The following is a 20897-nucleotide window of genomic DNA, read 5'->3' on the forward strand; positions in this document are numbered from 1 at the left end:
CCTCACCTCGAGGTATTTTGAGCCTAGTGGGAAGAAGCAAAGAAAGTGGAGAATAATGTGGGGAAATATAGGGAATTGGAAACTGTCTTAGAAAGAAAAAGTCTCGTTATGGTTAAGAGTTCAAGGGAGCTCTCTTAGCTTTGATAATGAAGCACCATTTAAGGAGCTCCAAGTTCGGAAGGCTCCTTTTGGGCTCCAGCCTCATTCTGACCTGTGCTACTGGGGCATAGTAACTTTGCCTCTCCCAGATCCCCACCAACTTTTACTGCTGTTTTGAGAATTGCATGAAATAATAATACACATGGAGCACATAGCTTGGCACATAGTTAAGTTTCTCTTAAAAATGGTGGCTTTTCATATTATTTCAGTGAATAGTAACAATAATATTTATATGGCCCATGGTGAAGAAAGAACCCAAGGGAAAAAACCAGGCGTCATGTCAAGACTTTTTTTTTCCTTTAAATACAATAGAGCATTTGTATTTACTGAAGAATCATCTGGTAGCAGCCTATAATTTGGATGAATTAGGGATCTCCACTTGAAAGATAATAAACCACGTTAAGCAATAGCTGATGCTGTTTAGCAAATCGGGATACAGGATTATGTAATAGTCGAGCTCCTACAATTTGACCACTCTGAGACATAAATAAAGATTACCCATCTGTAATTGTGTGACTGTACTCGACTCCCCCCCACCCCCACCCCACCCCTTTAAGGATGTTTCTATTGTTTGGATCTTTAACCTGCATTTATACTTACATCAGAGGGGGAAAAAGTGATACTGTGTAGAATCCTTAAGACAATAATGGCTAAGATTTGCCGAATGCTCCCTCTGGGATAGGCGTTGTCTTACTTAATCCTCACAACCCTCCAGTGAGGCAAGAACTTGCCATGATCTTCATTTTACCGATGAGGACTCTGAAGCGTGGAGATGTTCCCTGACTTGTCCGGGGCCACCTGGTTAGCGGGGAGCACTTTGTCTCCGGAATACCTGTTTTGGGCTACAACAGTTGACTGCCTCTCTAAATCTATTCCAGTGGTCCCCATCAGGGTTGATTTTAGCCACTCCCCAAGGGACCATTTGGCAGTGCCTGGAGGCATTTTTGGTTGTGGTGGCTTGGGTGGTGTCCCCCTGGCATCTAGTAGATAGGGACCAAGGATGTTTCTGAAAAACATTTCTGAAAAACGTCAAGTCCACAGGGAATTCTCCTACAACAAAGAATTACCTGGCTTAAAGTGTTGGTGGTACTGAGGGCAAGCCATCCTGGTGTTTCATCAACCATGTGAAATTGAAGAAGCTCTACTTTGGCAACCTTGATAATATGGTAGATTATTTTATAATACAGTGAAACTTTCATTTGTGAGCATAGTTCGTTCTGGAAACATGCTTGTGATCCAAAGCGCTCATATATCAAAGCTAATTTCAAAAATCATTGGCTCAGTTGTGATCCTGTGATGTTCGGCATCACTTACTACTCGTATTGCAAAAACATCGCTCATTTATCAAGTTAAAGTTGATTAGAAATGTTTGCTCATCTTGCAGGACACTTGCAGAATAGTTACTCACAATCCAAGGTTTTACTGTAGTGCCATCCGATCCAGGTTCAATCCCTTAACTGTGCCAGAATTGACTATTCTTAGATAATCACTTCTTGGGGAAAGCAGCGATTACCTCTTCGATATCAAAATGATTGTTCTCGGCATCTTTAGGTAAACTAGGAGCACTGAATGTTAGAACCGCTTCAAGAGCTAAATGGAAACTATTCCGATGCTGACATTTACAGAGATGTGTTTGACTTGCTAATTCGCTGGCATAAAAAGAATATAGCCTTCCATAAACATGCCTTTACTTTTAGGATTCCATCACCTCCATCTCTGACAGCATGTACACCTCTTTCCCAGTAAAGTGGCAGGAGTGGGGATGAAAATGCTCAATACCTTTGAAAAAAATGTTTCTGAAAAGATTCCCAAGTCTGTAACTGCTCTTCCAGTGCTCTAGCCGCAGCCCTGTTACATTGTCTGAGCTTTCTTGTTTCCTGATTTTCCCTGCTGGTCATGAGCCTGGTTCTTGTTTTAATTAAAACACAAGCTGTATATTGGTGGAAAAGCAGCAACTAGAACTTTTCTGCCTTTACCTCATGAGACAAAACCCAGAAGGCAATCAAGTTATTTTGAAGGTTCCCAGACTCGGAAATAACATCCATCCTTTGCAAAATGTGCGGTTTAAACTAACTACACACTCTTGTCACCCAGCCATCTCAAAAGAGAGAGAGTTGCACATTCCCTGCAGGTCTGTGAGGGAGAGGATAGGGTTTTGTTTCTGTAGAATGGGTTTGCAGATTTCGTTCTTTGTTCCTGCAGAAGCCAGACCCTTCTCCTGAAGCCTAAAAATGCACTGGGATGTTATTTTACCAGAGTCCTTAGTAGCCACAGTGTATTTATTTTTTTAAGAAAGGCCAATTTGCAGGTGGTGCAGTCAGTTAAGCGCCCGAGTTCAGCTCAGGTCATGATCTCACAGTTTGTAAGTTCAAGCCCTACATCAGGTCCTGTCTTGACAGCTCAGAGCCTGAAGCCTGCTTCAGATTCTTTATCTTCCTCTCTGACCATCCCCTGCTTATGCTCCGTCTTTCTCTCTCAAAAATAAATAAACATTAAAAATTTTTGAAAAAAGAAAGCCCAATTTCCTTTTCCCCCAGATTACATTATACACAGAACGGAACAAACCAGAGGCTGAACAGAGGATCTCTTGAGGAACATCACTCCCAGCCCTCAGATGCAGGCTCTGCCATGGGCCACACTCCACTCTGTGAGTCAGGTGCCTTGTTGAAGACCCCTATTAACTCGGTGGAGCAGGCCCTGTTTCAGTATCCTGTTTAGCAGATGAAAAAAAACATTGAGCCTTAGAGACGTCGTATGACTTTCACAAGGTTATGGATAAGTAAGTGGCAGGGCCAGGATTTAAACACAGAACTGTGTGACCACATTCCTCTTCCCCTTCGGAGCAACCCGGTGGAGTATATAGACCCTGGACCAGTCCATAAATGCCATTGCTATCCTCAGTGGGTACTGATGCAGTTGCAAATAGCTGCTTGGAAGTAATGGGGTTGCTATATATTCCAAATAAAATAAAAGAAGGGAAAGAGAATGTAGGCAAACCTCTTAATTTTACTGCACGTCCCCTTTCTCATCTGTGACATGATAATTATCATTTCGACCTGTTGCCCTGGAGTTCATGGAGAACACATGAGATTTTATATATGGATGTGTATAAATATATGCCCATGTATTTATATAATACACACCTATTTGCATACCTATGTGTGCATATGGACAGGTACATATACATGTAAATATACTCACACACATGCACGCGGACAGAAGTGAGGATATACTCCGTTCCCCCTCAGGAAGTTTTGCCACCTTTCTGTACCATTGTGACTACAACTTTGGTGAAAGATGACATTTTTGGGCAGTCTATTTTTTGTGCAAGCCACATGAAATCAAGATAAATAAACGGCCTTCCACTTCACTCTAACCTTTGATCCAAGCCCTTGAAGCCTAGACTAATAGCACAGAATGATGTGGATTTGTTTTCCCAGGGTGATTGAGCCGCAGTCTGATAGAAAAATAACTTCTTTTGGCAAACAAATCTCTTTAGTGGGTTTGCACATTTTTTCATCCTTGCACTGTAATACTTGCCCCCGTCTGATTTGCGTGCACTACTTTTTGCTCAGCTCAATCCACTGACACTTCCAGGGTTTCATTACATTTCCACAAAGCCATGTCACAGTGGTGAGAGGCCCCAAGAAAGGGCAGATAGAGCTTTTCAAGTGGACTCAGGCAGAGAGTTGAGTGAGTCAAGAGTATAGCTTTTGCCCTGTTTTTAGGAGTGAAAAAGAGTGTGAAGTTAATCAAGGTAAAAAGAACCTGGCTTGCCCCTCCTCTCTAGCCAGAAATCTACCTGAGTGAAGTCCTAATATATTTATGTGCTTCCTACAAGGTGGCCAAGACTCTCACGTGGCCTCTGGCCACCTCCATCCCTTCTTGACTGTCTATCAGCCCTGCCCTTCGTAGCAGTCACCTGCTCTTATCTACAGTAAATCTTTTCTTAATGCTTCTCGGTATGACCTGCCTTTATTGGGTATTCACGTGGTCTTTCTGAAAATGTCCTGTATTCAAGTCTGCATTACCTTTCATCCCTTCCTTCTGCAGTGCCCGTTATCAAAAACCCCATGCCTTGTTCTAGAAGCCTGTGTTGTCTGTGTTCTCTTGTTTATGTAACACCTGCCAGGAAAGGAATTAGGAATCATCTAGTCCAGACAAGATGAATGATATGTTCATGTCCCATTGGTGGTATAAGAGCCGAACACCATAACCTGTGCCCCAAGACTCGACATTTTGGACTTGATACCCCTTCCTGAGAATGTGGAGAACAGCCTTATAGGTAGAGTGGTTTCCAAGAATGATCGCCTGCCAGGATTTTTCCTTTGCTCTTACTCTGAGGATAGCCCTAACATGTCTTATCTTGCTTGCAAGTTATAGCATGTATTAGATTGACGATTCAGATTACTCCCACAAACTATTTACCTTCTATGTACAACTAGATCCGTGCTGATCTACTCCACGACATGTATTAAACTGTTAACAGTGTTTCAGGAGCAGTTCTAGGCTTGGGTGAATGACCTGGACCCGATCTATGTTCTCAGAGCTTCCAGAACCCTACTATAATAATTGAGCATATTATGAAATGTCAGGTTGACTCCCCAGAAGGTCACATTTAATTACAGTATCAAACTCTGCTCTTGATGATCTTTATGTTTTTGCAGTGATTGATAATTGGCTCGCAATTCAAACTAGACCATCACTGAAGCTACACAAGGATTGTAGCCAGCCATGCGCCCTACTTACTGCAAGTTACATTTCTTTCGTAAATTTTTGTAACTTGTAATTTTTGCCTCAATAGTTGCTATTGCTTTGGCTTCACTTCTGAGTGCTCATTTTGTAGACCTGTTAATGTTATAGTTAGCATTTTTTGAATACTTAGACTCTTTCTTGAATCAGACTCTCTTACTTAATTTTTACATTACTAAACTTGTAGTCTTCACAGCCATGCTCTTGACATAAGCACCATTATTACCCTGCTTTACAGATGAAGAATCTGATAGGCAGAGGTCAAGTAACTAATATGAATTTGCTAGAAAGTGAAGCCAGCATATAACATGGCAGTCTGACTGTAGAAACCATGCATATAACCCCTGTGTTGAAAATGACTCTTGCTGGGACTGTTGGTCACCTCTGATTGGCTCAGTTCATCAAGATCTCTTCTCATCCACGACCACTTGTCTTCGCAAAGGGGGACCATTCACTGCTGTGATACCTCACCGCATTTGCCAATGTGGACCTTCATCTTTTCGCCCGACTACACATATGAGTGTTACAGTACTATATGTGGTAGACTCTTAAAATGGGAAAAACAGCTACTGAATTTTCCCAAATACCAACTACAAAAAATGTCTTAGCATAAAAGAATTTGATTATTATTTAAAAAACTTTGTTTAGTGTTTATTTATTTTTGAGAGAGAGACTGAGAGAGCCAGGAAGGGGCATAGAGAGAGGGAGACACAGAATCTGAAGCAGGCTCCGGGCTCCCAGCTGTCAGCACAGAGCCCGATGCGGGGCTCGAGCCCATGAACCATGAAGTCAGACACTTAACTGACTGACCAGTCAGGCACCCCAAGAATTTGATTATTATTGATTTAAAAAACCCTCCCAATAGAATAAAAACAAGGAGCAAGAATAAAAATCAAATGCATTTCAAAATAGGATCATTTGTAATAGTTTTATTTAACAAAGGCCTAAATCATAGAAAGAAATGTATTTAAAGTGGTCTGGAATGAATATATGAAAATGTAGATCACCAGTATCTGTGCTTTGTAGAGGTGGTGGTTGAGACTGTGGGCGTCTGTTTCACCACCTGTGAAATATGGAATGTGGAAGGAAGAATATTCCAAGAACAGAACTGTGCAGAAGTATGTCCCACATAGTACGAGGGAAAAGAGGCTTCTATTAAAGAGATTGGGAAATCATTTTCAGAAATATAGGAGGAATACAAGGAAGCTTAATATCTAACAAATTTAAAGAAGTAGGTGGTAGATAGCAGGGAATGGGTCATGATAAAAAAGAGAATGGTTGGATTTTCCAGTCAAGACCCACTGGAGGCTATAGTAAGAGTAGGGCCTTTGGGGCAGTGAATAGAAGCCATGTAGTGGTGGCTAAAAGAATAAATGTAAGAGATGAAGGAGGAGAGAAAGAACCACAGCAATTCTTCCAAAAAAGGTGTCAGTGAACCCAAGATCAAGAAAGCCCAAGGTCCACTGAGGAGGCAGCATGTCTTGAAGTGGCAGACCCTCTTGTTTGTCAGAGGAGGGAGCCAATGTCGAGAGGGTAGCCAATGAGATGGAGGGACGAGGGATGATGGCAGAGCCAGAGACCTGAAGGGATGGGAGAGGAAGAGACGTGAGCACAAGTTGAGGGCTGGTGGTGAAGGGGTGGACTGTTAATGCCACATCCTCTGTGGAGAAGGCGTGAAGTCAGGACACACCTTCCTGAACTGGAGGAGATCCAGACTTCAGGAAAATACTACATCTCTGAAAATCTTGCTTCAGGGTGTGTCTGCTTTTCCATGCCAGTTTTGTGTGTACACATGGGTGCTATTTCCCTGGCTGTATTGAGATGCCTGCCTGAATTTTGGAAGGCTTTGTGAGAAATCGTGAATTTCAGGATGGCCTCTTGGATGACTAGTTTAATTGTTTCTTTTGGAAATTTAATGAGACCTTAGCTGTTTAAAAGTCTGTAGCTTCAAAAGGTGCTTGGGATTTTAGTTCTTTTATTCTTTTCCTGTGGCTCGTTACCGCTTGAGTAATGTCTGCGTGTTCACCCAACTGGCTCCAGCTTTCAGGAATAAGGGCCAAAGCCTTTCAGTCTTGAACAATATCTAGAGTGGTCAGAGATCCTCGTGGCTTGGTGGAGAAAGGACGCACTCTTATGAATCCCATGCACGTTCATACTGTTTGGCATTGCTGAGTGACAAAATCGACGAGTTTGCGAAGTAGTGTTACAGTGTCAGCCCTTGGCCATGGACTCTCGTGAAGGAAGGAAGACCAAAGAGAAGCCAAGTGACATGCTGGAATAGGCTGGGCTCTCCGTTCCAGTCCCAGCTTGGCCTTGTCTTCTTCCTCTTAAATTCCCACATCTTGATCAATGGAGCTTAAAAGTCAGGAGGGTGGTGAAGACAATGAGGGAGGGGCTGTGTGCACAGGTGGAAAACAGGTTTGGGAGAAGAGACAAAAGCATTCAGCATCATGTCACTGCTTGCACACTGACGTCACTTGCATTATCACATATGCTTATTTGTGTCCTATAAATAAAGCAAGCTAGCCCCGGAGATATGAAACGACTGATTTGTCCAGAACCCCAGCTAATCAATTTCAGAACTGACTGTGGGGTCAGTCAAACATCTGACCTCAGCTCACGCCGTGATCTCGCAGTTCACGAAATCAAGCGCCCCATGGGGCTCCAGTGGAGATCCCCCTTCAAATCCTCTATTTCCCCCCTCTCTGACACTCTCCTGCTTGCGTGCCCTTGCTCTCTCTCTCAAAAATAAACAAACATTTAAAAGTTAAACAAATACCAGAACTTGGGCTTGAATCAGCATCTTTTGAGTCCAGATCCGTTGTTCTTTATGCAGAAGGCTAGTGCCTCAGCCAGTACCCGTACTGTTAATCTATTAGAGGTGTATTTTTTCTCTTAAATATACCACAATTTCATTGCTAGACTTGTAATAATGAGTTTTTTTGGGAAGATGAGTGCCATATAAATATTAACTGTTACTTAACACCACTAAAATCATGGTTGCATAGGGGAATTTATTATAATTCAAGTTCAATAAGTACCCACTATGTTTGGTAAATACAATATTGTCCACACCCTCAGGAAGCAGAGAAAGTGATGTAAACATATAAGTGAAATATCATGGGTTGGATCCTGTAATGGACATGTGCCTGAAATACATACAAAGCTGTTGTTCCTGAATGTTAGCAGGCATCAGAATCATCTGGTTAGCTTATAAAAATACAGATTGCTGGGTTCTACCCTCAGAGTTTCTGGGATGGGGCCCAAGACTGTGAATTCCTAACAAGTTCCTAGAGGGTGTTTATGCTACTGGTCCAGACAGCACACTTTGAAAGCTGGAATTGCTTCCATCTGGGAGTGTGGGAGAAGATTTTGTAGAAGTGACTCCCAGGCAGATCTTGAAAAATTAAAAAAAAAAAAAAAAGTTTGCCTAGTGGAACGGGTAGAATGGCATTCCAGGTCGATGTAATAGCATGCAAAATAGTGTAGACAGGTAGAGCAGTAGTTAGGGCATCCCTAATAAATTTTGTATTGCCACAATCAAAAAAGAAGTGGACACTGGTAAGAGAGAAGTCTGAGCTCATGGAGGCTTCATGGTAAAGCTTCGCCCTCTAGGCCATGCAGAGCTACTGAAGGATGTGAAACAGAGAAGTACCTTAGTCAAAGCTGCATTTTAGAAAGCTAATTAATTCAAGTGCAAAGATGGAAGCATGGAGGAAATGCCCACTTAGTACCTAAATATGAAAGAAAGCCTTTGAACAGCAATAACATTTTGCCCGGGGATCCATCCAGCATGTGTTTGTCTTGCTATTTCCGACAAATAGTTAGGAAGACACTGTGTGCCATGCGTGTAAGCAAGTCAGAGACACCATCTTTTCCCTCGGGCACTCGTGGGAGCCAACACTAACATCTAGGAAACAACAGAGCACACAAGGCAAGGCAATATTTTACCAAGGGCTGAAAAGAGCAAGGTCATTTAGGGCTGAAGCACTTAGCCCAGGTTTCATGCAGAAAGCACGGCGCAAGCTGGCCTTGCAGAAAGGCAGTTTTGGCATGGCTGGAAGAAGGCTTTGCAGGCCAAGAGGACCCTGGAGTACAGGTACAGAAAGTGGAACTAAACTTTGAATGCACACTGAATGCACATTGAAGAAGGGGAGGCAGCTGGTCAACCTGTAGAAAGGGCTTTTCTTGAGACCTAGAAAGGAAGTTTGAATCACAGTGGCTATTTCTACAGGACTAACCTCTGGAAGATTTTTAGAAAAGAGAACAAGAGCCACATAAAATCAGGAAACGTAGTGCTTCGCAACCATCTGCAACCCCCGCTCTCTTAACCACTCACTATCACCCAAGGATAATAAGCATCAAGGGAACAGAGTATAAAGGCTGGGGTTGGGAGCAAGAAACAGGGCAGGCACTTTGGGCTTTGGTTCTGATAGGGCCAAAATGCCCAGGGAGTTGGCCATTGTCCGGAGACTGAGGTGGGTTGGTGATCAGACGGCTCCTTGTGAAAGGCCATCTGTCCTTTGCACCAGGATGAAGGGCTGGGGAGCCCCGCCTTTCAGCTCCCAGATGGCAAGACAATGCATTCATGCAAGAGAGACTTCCCAGGTCATTTGCTTGTTCCCAAATGTACAAATATGAAAACATTTTTGCATGTGGGTTTTGTGAATTGTATGTTTCCTCGGCCACTCTTCCCATCTCGACCTGACCATACAACATTCTCTTACACTTCACCTTCCATCCAGAAATCACTGTTTGTGTTTACTGAAGCCGATACACAAACTTTTTTTGTTTGATTTTGTTTCTTGTGTCTTTGTAAAGGATGGTAGATTTGTTCACAGTGTAGATTGGGGTCTCTGCTGAATTTGACATTCCACGTACCCTTCCACTTCCCCAAAACTTTGATTTTCTGGCCAACTCATCATCCTTTTCGCAGATGACTGTGCTTGTAATTTTCACTACCAGGTGCAGCAAATGACTTTTTCCTTCAAGATCATTATTCCCAAAGAATTAAGACATATACCTTCACAGAAGTGACTTTCTGTCTGTCGGGGGTTGAGAGACAGAGCTGCCTCATGTCATGTAGGTTGAGGTGCTACGTGGGGCTCCGCAAAGTTCATCCTCTGCCTATTGCTCAGTCCCCACACCACCCGGAGTAGCCTGTGATGCTCGAACTTGAACCTCATTACATTAAAAGCTACTGCACACTCTGGACCTTTAAGGTCACATAGGAAGCATTGGAGGTAGAGCTTATCATTCAGAGAGTCTGATGTGCCTGGCTTTGTGCTGAAAGGTAGCAGTTAGGATGCATGTGGCTGAAAAATGGAGAAAGCAGGCTAGCCAGTTTAATCAAATATATAACATTAAGCCCAGTGAATGACCGTATTGAATTTATCATTAGCTCTGTTTAAACACAATCCATCTTCAGCTCCCTCTTTCTAAAATTTGCCTTGGAAGAAAAACAAAACAAAACAGAAGGAGCCAGGGTGAGACTATGCCAAAGGGTGTTTTGTGGGGCACATGTCCGTGGAAACAAAAGGCCCCATTTTAATTGAATTATAAACTGTGTAATTATTTAACCCGTACCAGCTGGTCTCAAGAAGCTACCGGATTCCTTAGAGAGCTTGTACTTGGCCAGGAACATAAGGTGCCTTATTAGTAACAAGAAAAATGCCTTCTGTACCTATGTTATGCCCATCCCCCAAAGAATGTACTGTAAAAGGGGGAAAATGCTTGAAGTTCATTTTTGGTTAAAGAGATAGCCCTCCCCCCTTCTGAGTGTGTGAGTGGATGTGCTAGGAGCACCTGCAGTCTCTGAGGAATGGCCAACATACACAGGATGGTATTGCATCAGACAGGTAAAAGTAATTTCTCTAATTAGTCATTGGAGATTTCACTTTTCACTTGGAAAACCTGGAAATTCAATTTGTTTGTGACAGGCAGTTGGCAAATTGACAATACATACAACTGCCCCCTCCCTGTGTCTTGCTGTCCTGCCATCACGTGGAAAGCACTGGGGGTTCTCCACGTAGGCCCTTCGCTTCATCTGTCGACATCAAGCTAACGAGAGTACCTTCGTATTGACAAATGGCCCCTAATTACACATTCCTCCTTGTGATGCTAGAATAATCCTAATGAGTTTCCCGTGATCATTTTTCTTTCAGATTAAAGGGTTTTTTCTCAATCCCCCCAAGTTATGCCAGTGGTGTCCTTTATCATACATTCTCATTCCCATAAGAACAGTATCCCCAAAGGTACAGAGCCAGCTATTTTTAGGGGGCTGTATTTTATGAGTTAATGTATGATTGAAGATGGTCCTTTGATTCAAGAAATAGTTCATCCTATCTATTTTCGTTTAAAACATCCCTCTCTAAACAAAGATTGATTGGCATCAGACAGAGCCCCCGTAAATCAGAGCTATTGATTTTACATTTGTTTTCGTCCTTGTGGTTTTATTCCCCCTTATGTCGTAATTTGTTATCCTGATAGCTAGCGCCTGAGTCGGTACCTGGGTTGATCCCGGGAGGTGGTTTCTTTCAATTCAGACTAATCTATATGTGAAACAGATTAGCTTTCAGACAGAGAACCAAGGTTCCCTTGCTCTTTATAACATTACCCCCCCGTATTTCCCGTGGAGCTCACAGATGCCACACAGTAAAATCTCTGGCAAGTGGCAAGTTGAGGGATGTTGGTGTGGCCCAGATAATATTAGCACAGGTGAGGCTCCTGGCTTCCCTGGGTGTTTCAGGAAGCTGGGTGCTTCTCCTCTTGGCCCTTGACACCTAGACTCAAAACGCAAATATTATGGACACCTTCCAGAAATTCCTCAAGGCCAGAAAATTCTTCCATCTTCCACAAGTAGCAGAAGCAACAAGAGAGAGAATGTCTGCTGGTTACACTTTGCATGCTAACGCAGGGGTACATGGCCCCTTTTAATATACATCTGCTTCGATGCTTATAGATAGAGCTTGGGACGCTGTCAAATCACTTAGGAACCCGCTTAGGATAAAATTAGACTTTTCTGGATTTGTATGTTGTATGCAAGTATCACTTCTGGGGCTTTGCTTTTTCTGGCCAGTTTGAATGAATGCAGTGCCCTTGTTCTAAATTGTTTTATTCCCTTTCTCCCTCGGCTTCCCATTCAGTACTCAGTGACGTCACTCAAGACCATCCCCGAACTGTGCCGAAGATGTGATGCGCAAAGTGAGGACAGATCAGGTAGGTCTCTCTCCGCACCCCTCTCCTTCTGACTTGGAGAGAGTGGAGGACCCCAGAAAGCTGCCTCCCCCTTCCACAACTTGCCCCTGCCTTCTGTCTTCCCTTTATGGCTTTTCCCTTTACCCCCCTGAACACACCCCCTCCAGGAGCAGATGTTAGGTCTTCTTCCCCAGGCTAACAGGACAGGGAGGCCCTAATGAGGACTCAGCTGTATACAAATAAATGTAGGCTGTCATCTCGACAGCTCCAAACCACAGTATACGCGGCAATTTACTGAAAACCCGAGAAACCATCGGTGACAAAACATAATGATGGAGGCGCCAATGAAAAAATGTTGGATGCGTCTACTACCCATATGGCAAGGGCCAGTTTGGGGATGGTGCCTCGCCAGAGCCTGAAACCCTATCAGGGATGCGACATGATAGGATCTGCATGAAGGCATACTGTAACAGTTAAGATTAAAGCAGAACTTTGGAGTTTAATAGTGTAAACTAAACAGAGAATTATGGCCTATAGATGAAAACCAGCTGGTTGACCTTTTCTCCTTGTCCACACCCCCACCCCGGACCCAAAAAAAAAAAAAACATTTGGGGCCGTTTTTCCCTCTGTAAATCAGATTAAGCCTCTCTCCTTTTCTCTTCCATGATGGGCAAAAATGAAAATGAAAAAGGATATTGATGGGAACGATCCTATGGCATTAAACTAAGAAAGGATGCTTATTATTTTTTTGAAGTAATTGCTATCAGGCACTGCCGTTGATCGTGCCAAAGCTCCCCTCCTCCGATAGTAGCTAGAATCCTGAGAACCATGGGGGATGGAAGCCTCCAGATAATCCTCAGATGAGGTGTACTGAGTTTCATAGAGGCCCCTTACCTGTGCAGTTACTGGAATTCTAGGTCTTTCTAACTGAAGACTTGCCCAAAGCTAATCCACTTTTCTCCTGGACGGCTTGTTCACTTTTGAGACTTTGTGTAGAGGAGGCGGGACAAAGAATTAGTCTTTCTAGGTTTGTTTATCTCTGTGTTTTTTTGTGTGAGTGAAACTGGTGCTTCAATGTTTGGGTCAGAAACGCAGAGGATAGTTCTAAGTTCCCATAAAAGTCTTCATATCCCTTCAGTGTTTTGGGTTTTTCTTTTTGTTTTGTTTTTAATTTCAAACAATGTCAAGTTTCTGTCGGGTTCAACAAAGGCTCTAGCCATGACGCTTTAAAACATCACACATGACTCCTTACAAGACATCACACCAGGCTCCAAGGTTGAATTTCTGACTGTGGGCAGTGACTTGAGTTCAAGTTAGAGTTCACTGATTTATCACCCCTATGATGTACAGCCTAAGACTGTCAACAAAATGAAGAAGAAGCTTGTTTTGCCAGTGTTACCAGGTTAGGATCAGAGTTCGGTGAGGTATGTGAAGTTACTTTGTAGATACAGAATTTGCCTATTTCTTTAACTGGAGGTGGAGAGTGAGAAAGAAGAAATAATAACAAACACGTGGCAAGCGCTTAATGTGGTAGGAACTGTTGTAAGCCCTTTACTCACATTAGCTCCGTTAATCCTAAAATCCCCATGGGTAGAGTACTTAGCATGTCTATGCTGTGGGTGGGTAAACTGGGGCACAGCAGAGACGTTAAATATCTTGCCTACATAGGAAGCGTAGGCTTCCTCTCAAATAGCTTGACTTAGTGGCATTAATTTAATTTTAGGATACTATCCTTTCAAAACTTTAAAAATCAGCATCTTTCCCTCATGGATTAAGAGGTGAATTGCTCTTCTGTTTAATAGCTGTTCTTGCTTACCGAGGTAAGTGCATTAACCAAAGCTGTAAAAAAATCATTTTTCCTGGGGCTGGTTCATTCCCCTTTCTCCAGGCCAGGTGTCTTCTCACCACTTGCACAATAGGTGATGTTGGACATTTCTGCTCTGGTTGATAAGGAGGCCAGTTTCAAGTGCAGAAGCTTTTAAACTGTACCCAGAGCAAAGACCCAGTGCTCAAGGTCATCGGCAGTAATTAGATCTGACGGGAAATGGACACATATGGGTAAGACTCAGGCCTTTTACTGGAATCACACGTACACCTCACCAGGAGGCTGTCAAACTACTTTCTACTAGAGCAAGAGTGATCCTAGAACACATAGAAAAATCCATCTAACAGTAACATCGCTGTAGATTATTGGTGAGCTCCATTGAAAGGAATCTCAACAGAGTAAAGATTTTTCAGTTTCTGAAAGAATCGAGGCATTCTCAGTTAGTTCCAAGGGTATCCAGTTATGGAAATACCACCTCCTTACAGCCCTCCAGTCTTGCTAAGATCAACCACCTATGAGGATTTGGCTCCAGGAGGACTTGCAAATTTCTACCTTTATGGTCATCATTTCAAACAGATGGCAGCCAAAGGCACACTGACCTCTGAAAAAACTCCACCCCTTCTTTTGGACCAGGCACCCTGTGGGGAAACTCTTCCCCAAACCTACCATTGCTTAGCATACAATCCCCCAGATAAAGGCTCTTTATCTTTGTAAAGTGTACTAAGCCATTTCTATTTTGTGTCAGTTCTCAGTTGTTACCATCCATCTTCACACGAACAAGTCCTTGAACAGGTGTTCTTGGATCCATTTGTCCTTTTTATTTATTCATTCATCAAATAATTGAATATTTTTTGTCACTAGCACTCAGGACAGGGGAATGAGTGAGATGTAGACAAGGCCCCCAGATTCAGTGTTTACATTCTAGAGAGTGACAAAAAGGCGAGCTAACGAATTAATACCAGTTAATTTCACACGGTGGAAAGAGGTCACTTGAAGCAAGGTGATAGGGTAACTTGTAGGCATTGGAGGAGGGCATTTGGTGGGGCGGGGTGGGGGGTGGGTCTGAGAGTGTTAAAAAGGACCCTGCCAGTGATCACCAGTGCAGACGGTTGAAGGCAGAAGAACTATCTTAAGTGCAAACTCCCTATGTCAGGAATGAGCCTAGCAAGTATGAGGAAGAAAAAGAAAACCACTGTAGCTGCAGCAGGGTGATCAAAATGAAGATGAGATCTGGGAGATGGTCAGAGTCAGACTCCCTGGGGCTGTATCGATCGATCACGTAAGCGGACTTCAGTTTTATGTTTTACGCTAAATGCTACGTAAAGGACGCTAGCAGGACTTCAGGTTTTCTACAGTCTTATGACTTGAAAAGAAGCCTCCGTGTGTAGAATCTTAACTCTCAGTAGAAGAAGGGACCCCAAACTCATAAGGTCTGAGAGAGATAGAGAGCAAGTGGGCATGCAGATAATACCGCAAATGTGTAAAATGTGGGCAATTGATGACTATGGATAAAAGATATACAGTTGTTCTTTGTAATGTTTTTTTTTTAACTTTCGTAAATGTATTTACAAATGAGAAAACTGAGTTACTTACAAATGAGTTTTTTAAAAGGCAAAAACCAAAATCACATAGTCCAAAGCCCATCAGATCTCGACAGGACCCTTATTATCCTGCCTGTGGGATGATACAGCCTGCACTTTACTCCTCGAATGACAGAGAGTTCACAGTCCCATGAGGCTACCCAACCATAGAGGCTCATTTTTTTCTTTCGGCCAAAATCAGTGTCCCTGGAATTTCCATCCCTCATTCCTAGTTCTTGTTTTGGATCCATGGAGAAGGGCAGTCCCTCCTGGACAAGGCGCTGGATGTTTAAAAATGGCCATCACTCAGGTGTGGTCTTCTCCAGGTTGAAATTTCCCTCCACAGTTTTAAGTGTGTTCTGCTCATTCTTCTTGCTGTCTCGTGGATGACTGCAAATTACCAGCACCCTGTTTTGAAGCAGAGGACCCGAAACTGAACCTGAGGTGGCCCCCTGTGTGGTCTGATGAGAGCCTGTCAGTCCCATGGTCAGCCTCCAACACTCAGCTCCCACCTCCCCTGCCTTCCCAAGTGAGCGTCACAGACAACACACATGCCTATCCTTTCTGCTCTTTCCTCTCAAGAAGCAAGAGCATCAAAGGAGCCTTTTGGTGGCCTTAGAAGCCCCTCTGTGAGACATATAGCCTAGAGCTCATTCCCCATCGTCCCTAGACCCTGGGACAGCCCTGTGGTGGGCAAATGGCAGGTGTTGCCAGAGGCATAGGCAGCGTCCCACACCCTTCCACTAGCTCTCTGATGGGCATAATCGTGCCCTGGAGGTGCCCTTCCGTTAGCTGAGGGCTTCAATTCCTGTTGAAATCAACACCTTCCTCTGACAGGAATAATATTTTAAACTCTCTTCCATCAGTTACACTGCACTGTGACTGAGCTTCAAATTTCTTGAGAAAACAAGCTTTGAAAAGTCGTATGAAGGTATTGGAGATATGACAAGAAGATGGCAGGGAGGTGAAGAATTAGAAGTTTCACCCTTGAGAACAGGCATGCCCTCTCTTTGGAGCTCCATGGTACTTTTGAGAGACCCAAGTTATTTCTTACGTGCTCAGTGTCCCAGGTCCTCTGTAAGCAGCTTATTTGTCCTCAGAATAATTCTCTGAGGGAGGACCATTGCTATGCCCAATTTAATGACATGGAAACTGAGGCTTGTAGAACATAAATTACTTGCCCAAAGTTCTAGAGCTGGAAGATGCCTTTGAAACCAGCTCTGACTCCAGAGCCTTATGAAGTTGACTCAACTGAGCAGTAATTTTCATCCAAGGAGCCACAGACAGCTACTGGTATGAAACAGAGATTAGCAGCAAGGAAGTTATGTGTGAAAACTTGCACCTGGGAAAGGAAGTCATTTGTGAAACATTTGCACATATCCTCTGCTTAATCCCTACGGCCCATGAAGGAAAAGAGGACACCACCAGGCAGTGAGTGTTAACTCTGCCCTATGGTTTTTGCCAGATGAGGACTAATATATGTCGACATATGGAATTCAAATCAGACATATTCAGTTTCATTGACTTGGAGTTTTCCTTAATTGATTGGACACTCAAATACACATAGGTTTCAATTCATGGTGCTTAAGTGTCTTGTGATTCTTTCCAAATAAGTATCTGCTAAGCTCATTGGATAATTTTCTCATGAAAAGAGGTAGATAAATATTAATACTGCTCCATATGTGAGAACTGAGAGTGTGCTGAAAAGAGAAAACTCAGTTAGGTAACAGTAAGAAATGGCCCTGGGAGGTGTTTAAGAAAAGATTCTGAAAAAATTTTAAATTCTTTTTAATGTTTTATTTTTGAGAGAGAGAGAGACAGACAGCCAGAGTACAGGTCGGGGAGGGGCGGAATCTGAGGCTGACAGCACAGAGCCTGACACAGGGTTTGAATGCATGAACCGTGAGATTATGACCTAAGCCGAAGTCGGACACTTCAACCCCCTGAACCACCCAGGCGCCCCAATTCTGAAAGAATTTTAAAGCCTACATAATATGGACTGTAATTTGCATTACAGTGAGCAAAGGAAAGCCTTTCCTTTGAAACTTCCTATCTGATAGATATTTGGTAAAAGGCATTGTGATTGTACATTTAAACGCATTGCACATGTGCTATATTTTTGGTCTTTCTGAGAGCAGACTTTGTGATAAACACTGAACCTTAGATAATACATGGTTTTGGGGGTGCCTAGGTGGCTCAATCAGTTGAGCATCCAACTCTTGTTTTTGGTTTTGGTCATGATTCCAAGAACTTGGACTTGAGCCTGGAGTTGGACTCCATGCTAAGCATGGAGCCTGCTTACGATTCTCTCTCCCTCTCTCCCTCTCTGTCTCTCTCTCTCCCCTCATCTGCCCTCTCCCCTGCTCATACTCTTTGTCCCTCTAAAATTAAAAAAAAAAAAAAGAAAAGATGTGGTTTTTAAATATTTTCAAGGATTTCAGCCAACACCAAAAATAGCAAGTTGACATGAAATTTATCCCCTTGGCCCTTCTGTATATAGCTGATGGGGCTAAATATATAACCCCTCTATTTTCAGTTTTATTATGGTTTAATGCTAAAAGCTTGTAATTGAAGGTTGGTGGGGCAGTTTAAATAGGAAAGCCTGCTGATGACTCTGTCTCATGTGATATAATGTAAAATGGACTCCAAAGAAGAGGGAAACACATTTTCTAAAATCTCAGTTAAAAAAATTGAACCCTTCAGTCTAATACAGCCAAGAATCAAACACCTATGACAAAATCTCAATTCTCTAACCACAGTAAAAATGCACATACAGTAAAACATCTAGATAAAAATGTTAGTCAAGTAAAACAATTATTTTTATATTTCCTTAACAAAGTTGAATTTATAAAGGTGATATAATCCATTATTAAAAAATGGAAGATAGAGGTGCCTGAGTGGCTCAGTTGGTTGAGTGTCCAACTCTTGATTTCTGCTCAAATCATAATCCCAGGGTCATGGGATCAAGCCCCAGGTCAGGCTCTGTGCTGACACTACAGGCCTGTTTGAGATTCTCTCTCTCTCTCCCTTTTCCCCTCCCCCCCCCCAGCTTGTGCTTGCTTTCTCTCTCTTTCTCTAAAAAGGTTTTTTACAAAATGGAAGGTAAAAACTACAACTAACTAATCCTGCCACCAAAACAAAATGTCGCTACATTTCTTTCTAGTGTTTCTTTTTCTGCGGCCTTGTTTTTGCACAGTTATAATTGTGATGCAGGGAAAGTTTTATCTGCTGCTTCTTTCTGCTGCTACGGAATGTGCACGGCCATCATTTTGAATGAAGCCCAAAACTTACCCATGGAGGTAGACCTGCCCCCTCTCTCCAGAGGGAGAGACCATCTCTGCCTTTAATCTGTTAACACTTAGCTTATGTTTCTGAGAGAAAGGGTGTAAGTCAGTGTGGGGAAAGATGGGAGCAGGAGGATGATAGAAAAGTTCGAAGTAAAACTCTGATCATATTGCAGATAACTAGAAGGAGCAGAACTGAAACACATCACACACTTGTCCTGTCATCTCTTTACGTGAGCATTTTTTTTTAAATTTTTAATGTTTTTTATTTATTTCTAGGAGAGAGAGACAGCGTGAGCAGGGGAGGGTCAGAGAGAGAGGGAGTCACAGACTGAAACAGGCTCCAGGCTCTGAGCTGGCAGTCAGCACAGAGCCCGACGCGGGGCTCGAACCCACAAACCGCGAGATCATGACCTAAGCGAAAGTCGGACGCTTAACCGACTAAGCCACCCAGGCGCCCCAAGCTCCCTGGTTTTCTAAAAGTTGACTAGCATTGTGGAATTAAGAAAGAAACAAGACAAGGCGCCTGGGTGGCTCTGTTGGTTAAGCGTTCGACTCTTGATTTTGGCTCAGGTCAGGATCTCATGATTTGGGAGTTGGAGCCCCATGTCAGCACAGAGCCTGCTTGGGATCCTCCCTCTCCCTCTCTCTCTCTCTGGCTCTCCCTCACTCAAGTGACTCTCTCTCTAAAAATAAATAAACTTAAAAAACTAAAAAGAGGGGCGCCTGGGTGGCTCAGTCGATTGAGCGTCCGACTTTGGCTCACGTCATGATCTTGTGGTTCATGGGTTCGAGCCCCGCGTCGGGCTCTGTGCTGACAGCTCGGAGCCTGAAACCTGCTTCAGATTCTGTGTCTCCCTCTCTCTCTGACCCTCCCCTGTTCACACTGTCTTTCTCAGAAATAAATGAAAAAAAAAAATTAAAAGAAAGAAAAGAAAAAGAGAAGAGATGATGTTAAAGGGAAAGGAAACTTAGGAGAAGGGGTCTCCTCTCTCATGTTCTGGTTTATTTTTATTGAACTCTAAAAAACGTATCTCCCACCCTCAACACTGATAAAGAAATCTTGGTAGAAGTGAGTTCATGGAAGTCTGTGGGAAGGAAGGGTGAAAATTTGGAAGTAGGGAAATAAGCATCATTTAGGTGGGAAGGGAAAGGAAGAAGCCAAGAGACAAGGAAAGAGCGATATAGAAACAGAGTGCCTTGTACCTTGTGCAGCCTCCAAAGTTGCATCCTGTCGCCAGGGAGAGTGATTGGTTTCCCTCACTCATCTTCACAGACCAAGGCAGAAGTGTGAGTATATGCAATGGGGTAGGGGGAAGGGGAGTGGGAAATAGAAGTTTCAGGACTTCATCTCAGAGAGCAGCCTACTTCTTGCGGAAAACATCCTTTTTGTCTCCCAAAATTAAAGGTGTTCTGTCTTCCCATTTAAAGTGACTCCTTTGGGGGTCTCTAGATGGCTCAGTTGGCTGAGTATCCGACCTCAGCTCAGGACATAATCTCATGGTTTGTAGGTTTGAGCCCTGCACTGGGCTTTCTGCTGACAGCTCAGAGCCTGATTCGGATTCTGTCTTCCTTTCTACTGCCCCTCCCCCACTCACACTCGTTCTCAAAAATAAACATTAAAAAATGTAGAAGTGCCTTGCATGTCTCAGAGGGTTAAGAATCGGACTTCAGCTTAGGTCATGATCTCATGGTTCATAAGTTTGAGCTCCGCATTGGCCTCTGTGCTGACAGCTCAGATCCTGGAGCCTGCTTAAATTCTGTGTCTCCATCTCTCTCTGCCGCTCCCCCACTTGTGCTCTGTTGCACTCACGCTCTCTCTCTCTCTCTCTCTCTCTCTCTCTCAAAAAATGAATAGGCATTTAAAACTATGTTTTTTTAATTTTAAATGAGCCCTGTTTATTCACATACCTCCTTTGCGCTGACTCTTCCCCTAAAAAAAAGAAAAAGAAGTCATGAAAGAAACTCAAGTCATAGACACAGAATCCTAGAATCTCATAGTTGAAGGATCCTTGGAGAGGGTCCATGTCTTCTACAAAAGTCCAACCCTTTGGGGTATCTCACAGTGTGGCCCAGAGCTAGAACCAGGACCATCAGCAT

General features: G+C 43.2%; 1 protein-coding gene across 2 annotated transcripts in view; it reads left to right on the top strand.

The window, feature by feature from the left end:
* Positions 1-20897, top strand: part of LOC120225219 (synuclein alpha interacting protein) — a 158190-nt gene that overhangs the window by 80048 nt on the left and 57245 nt on the right. For both annotated transcript variants that reach the window (XM_039223470.1, XM_039223471.1), the window contains exon 3: positions 12057-12129. In XM_039223470.1, coding sequence (XP_039079401.1) covers positions 12057-12129 — 73 coding nt within the window. The remainder of the gene's footprint in view (positions 1-12056; positions 12130-20897) is intronic.

Source organism: Hyaena hyaena, unplaced genomic scaffold (genome assembly GCF_003009895.1).
Source record: "Hyaena hyaena isolate Hyena2069 unplaced genomic scaffold, ASM300989v1 scaffold_1355, whole genome shotgun sequence".
Classification (NCBI taxonomy): Eukaryota; Metazoa; Chordata; class Mammalia; order Carnivora; family Hyaenidae; genus Hyaena; species Hyaena hyaena.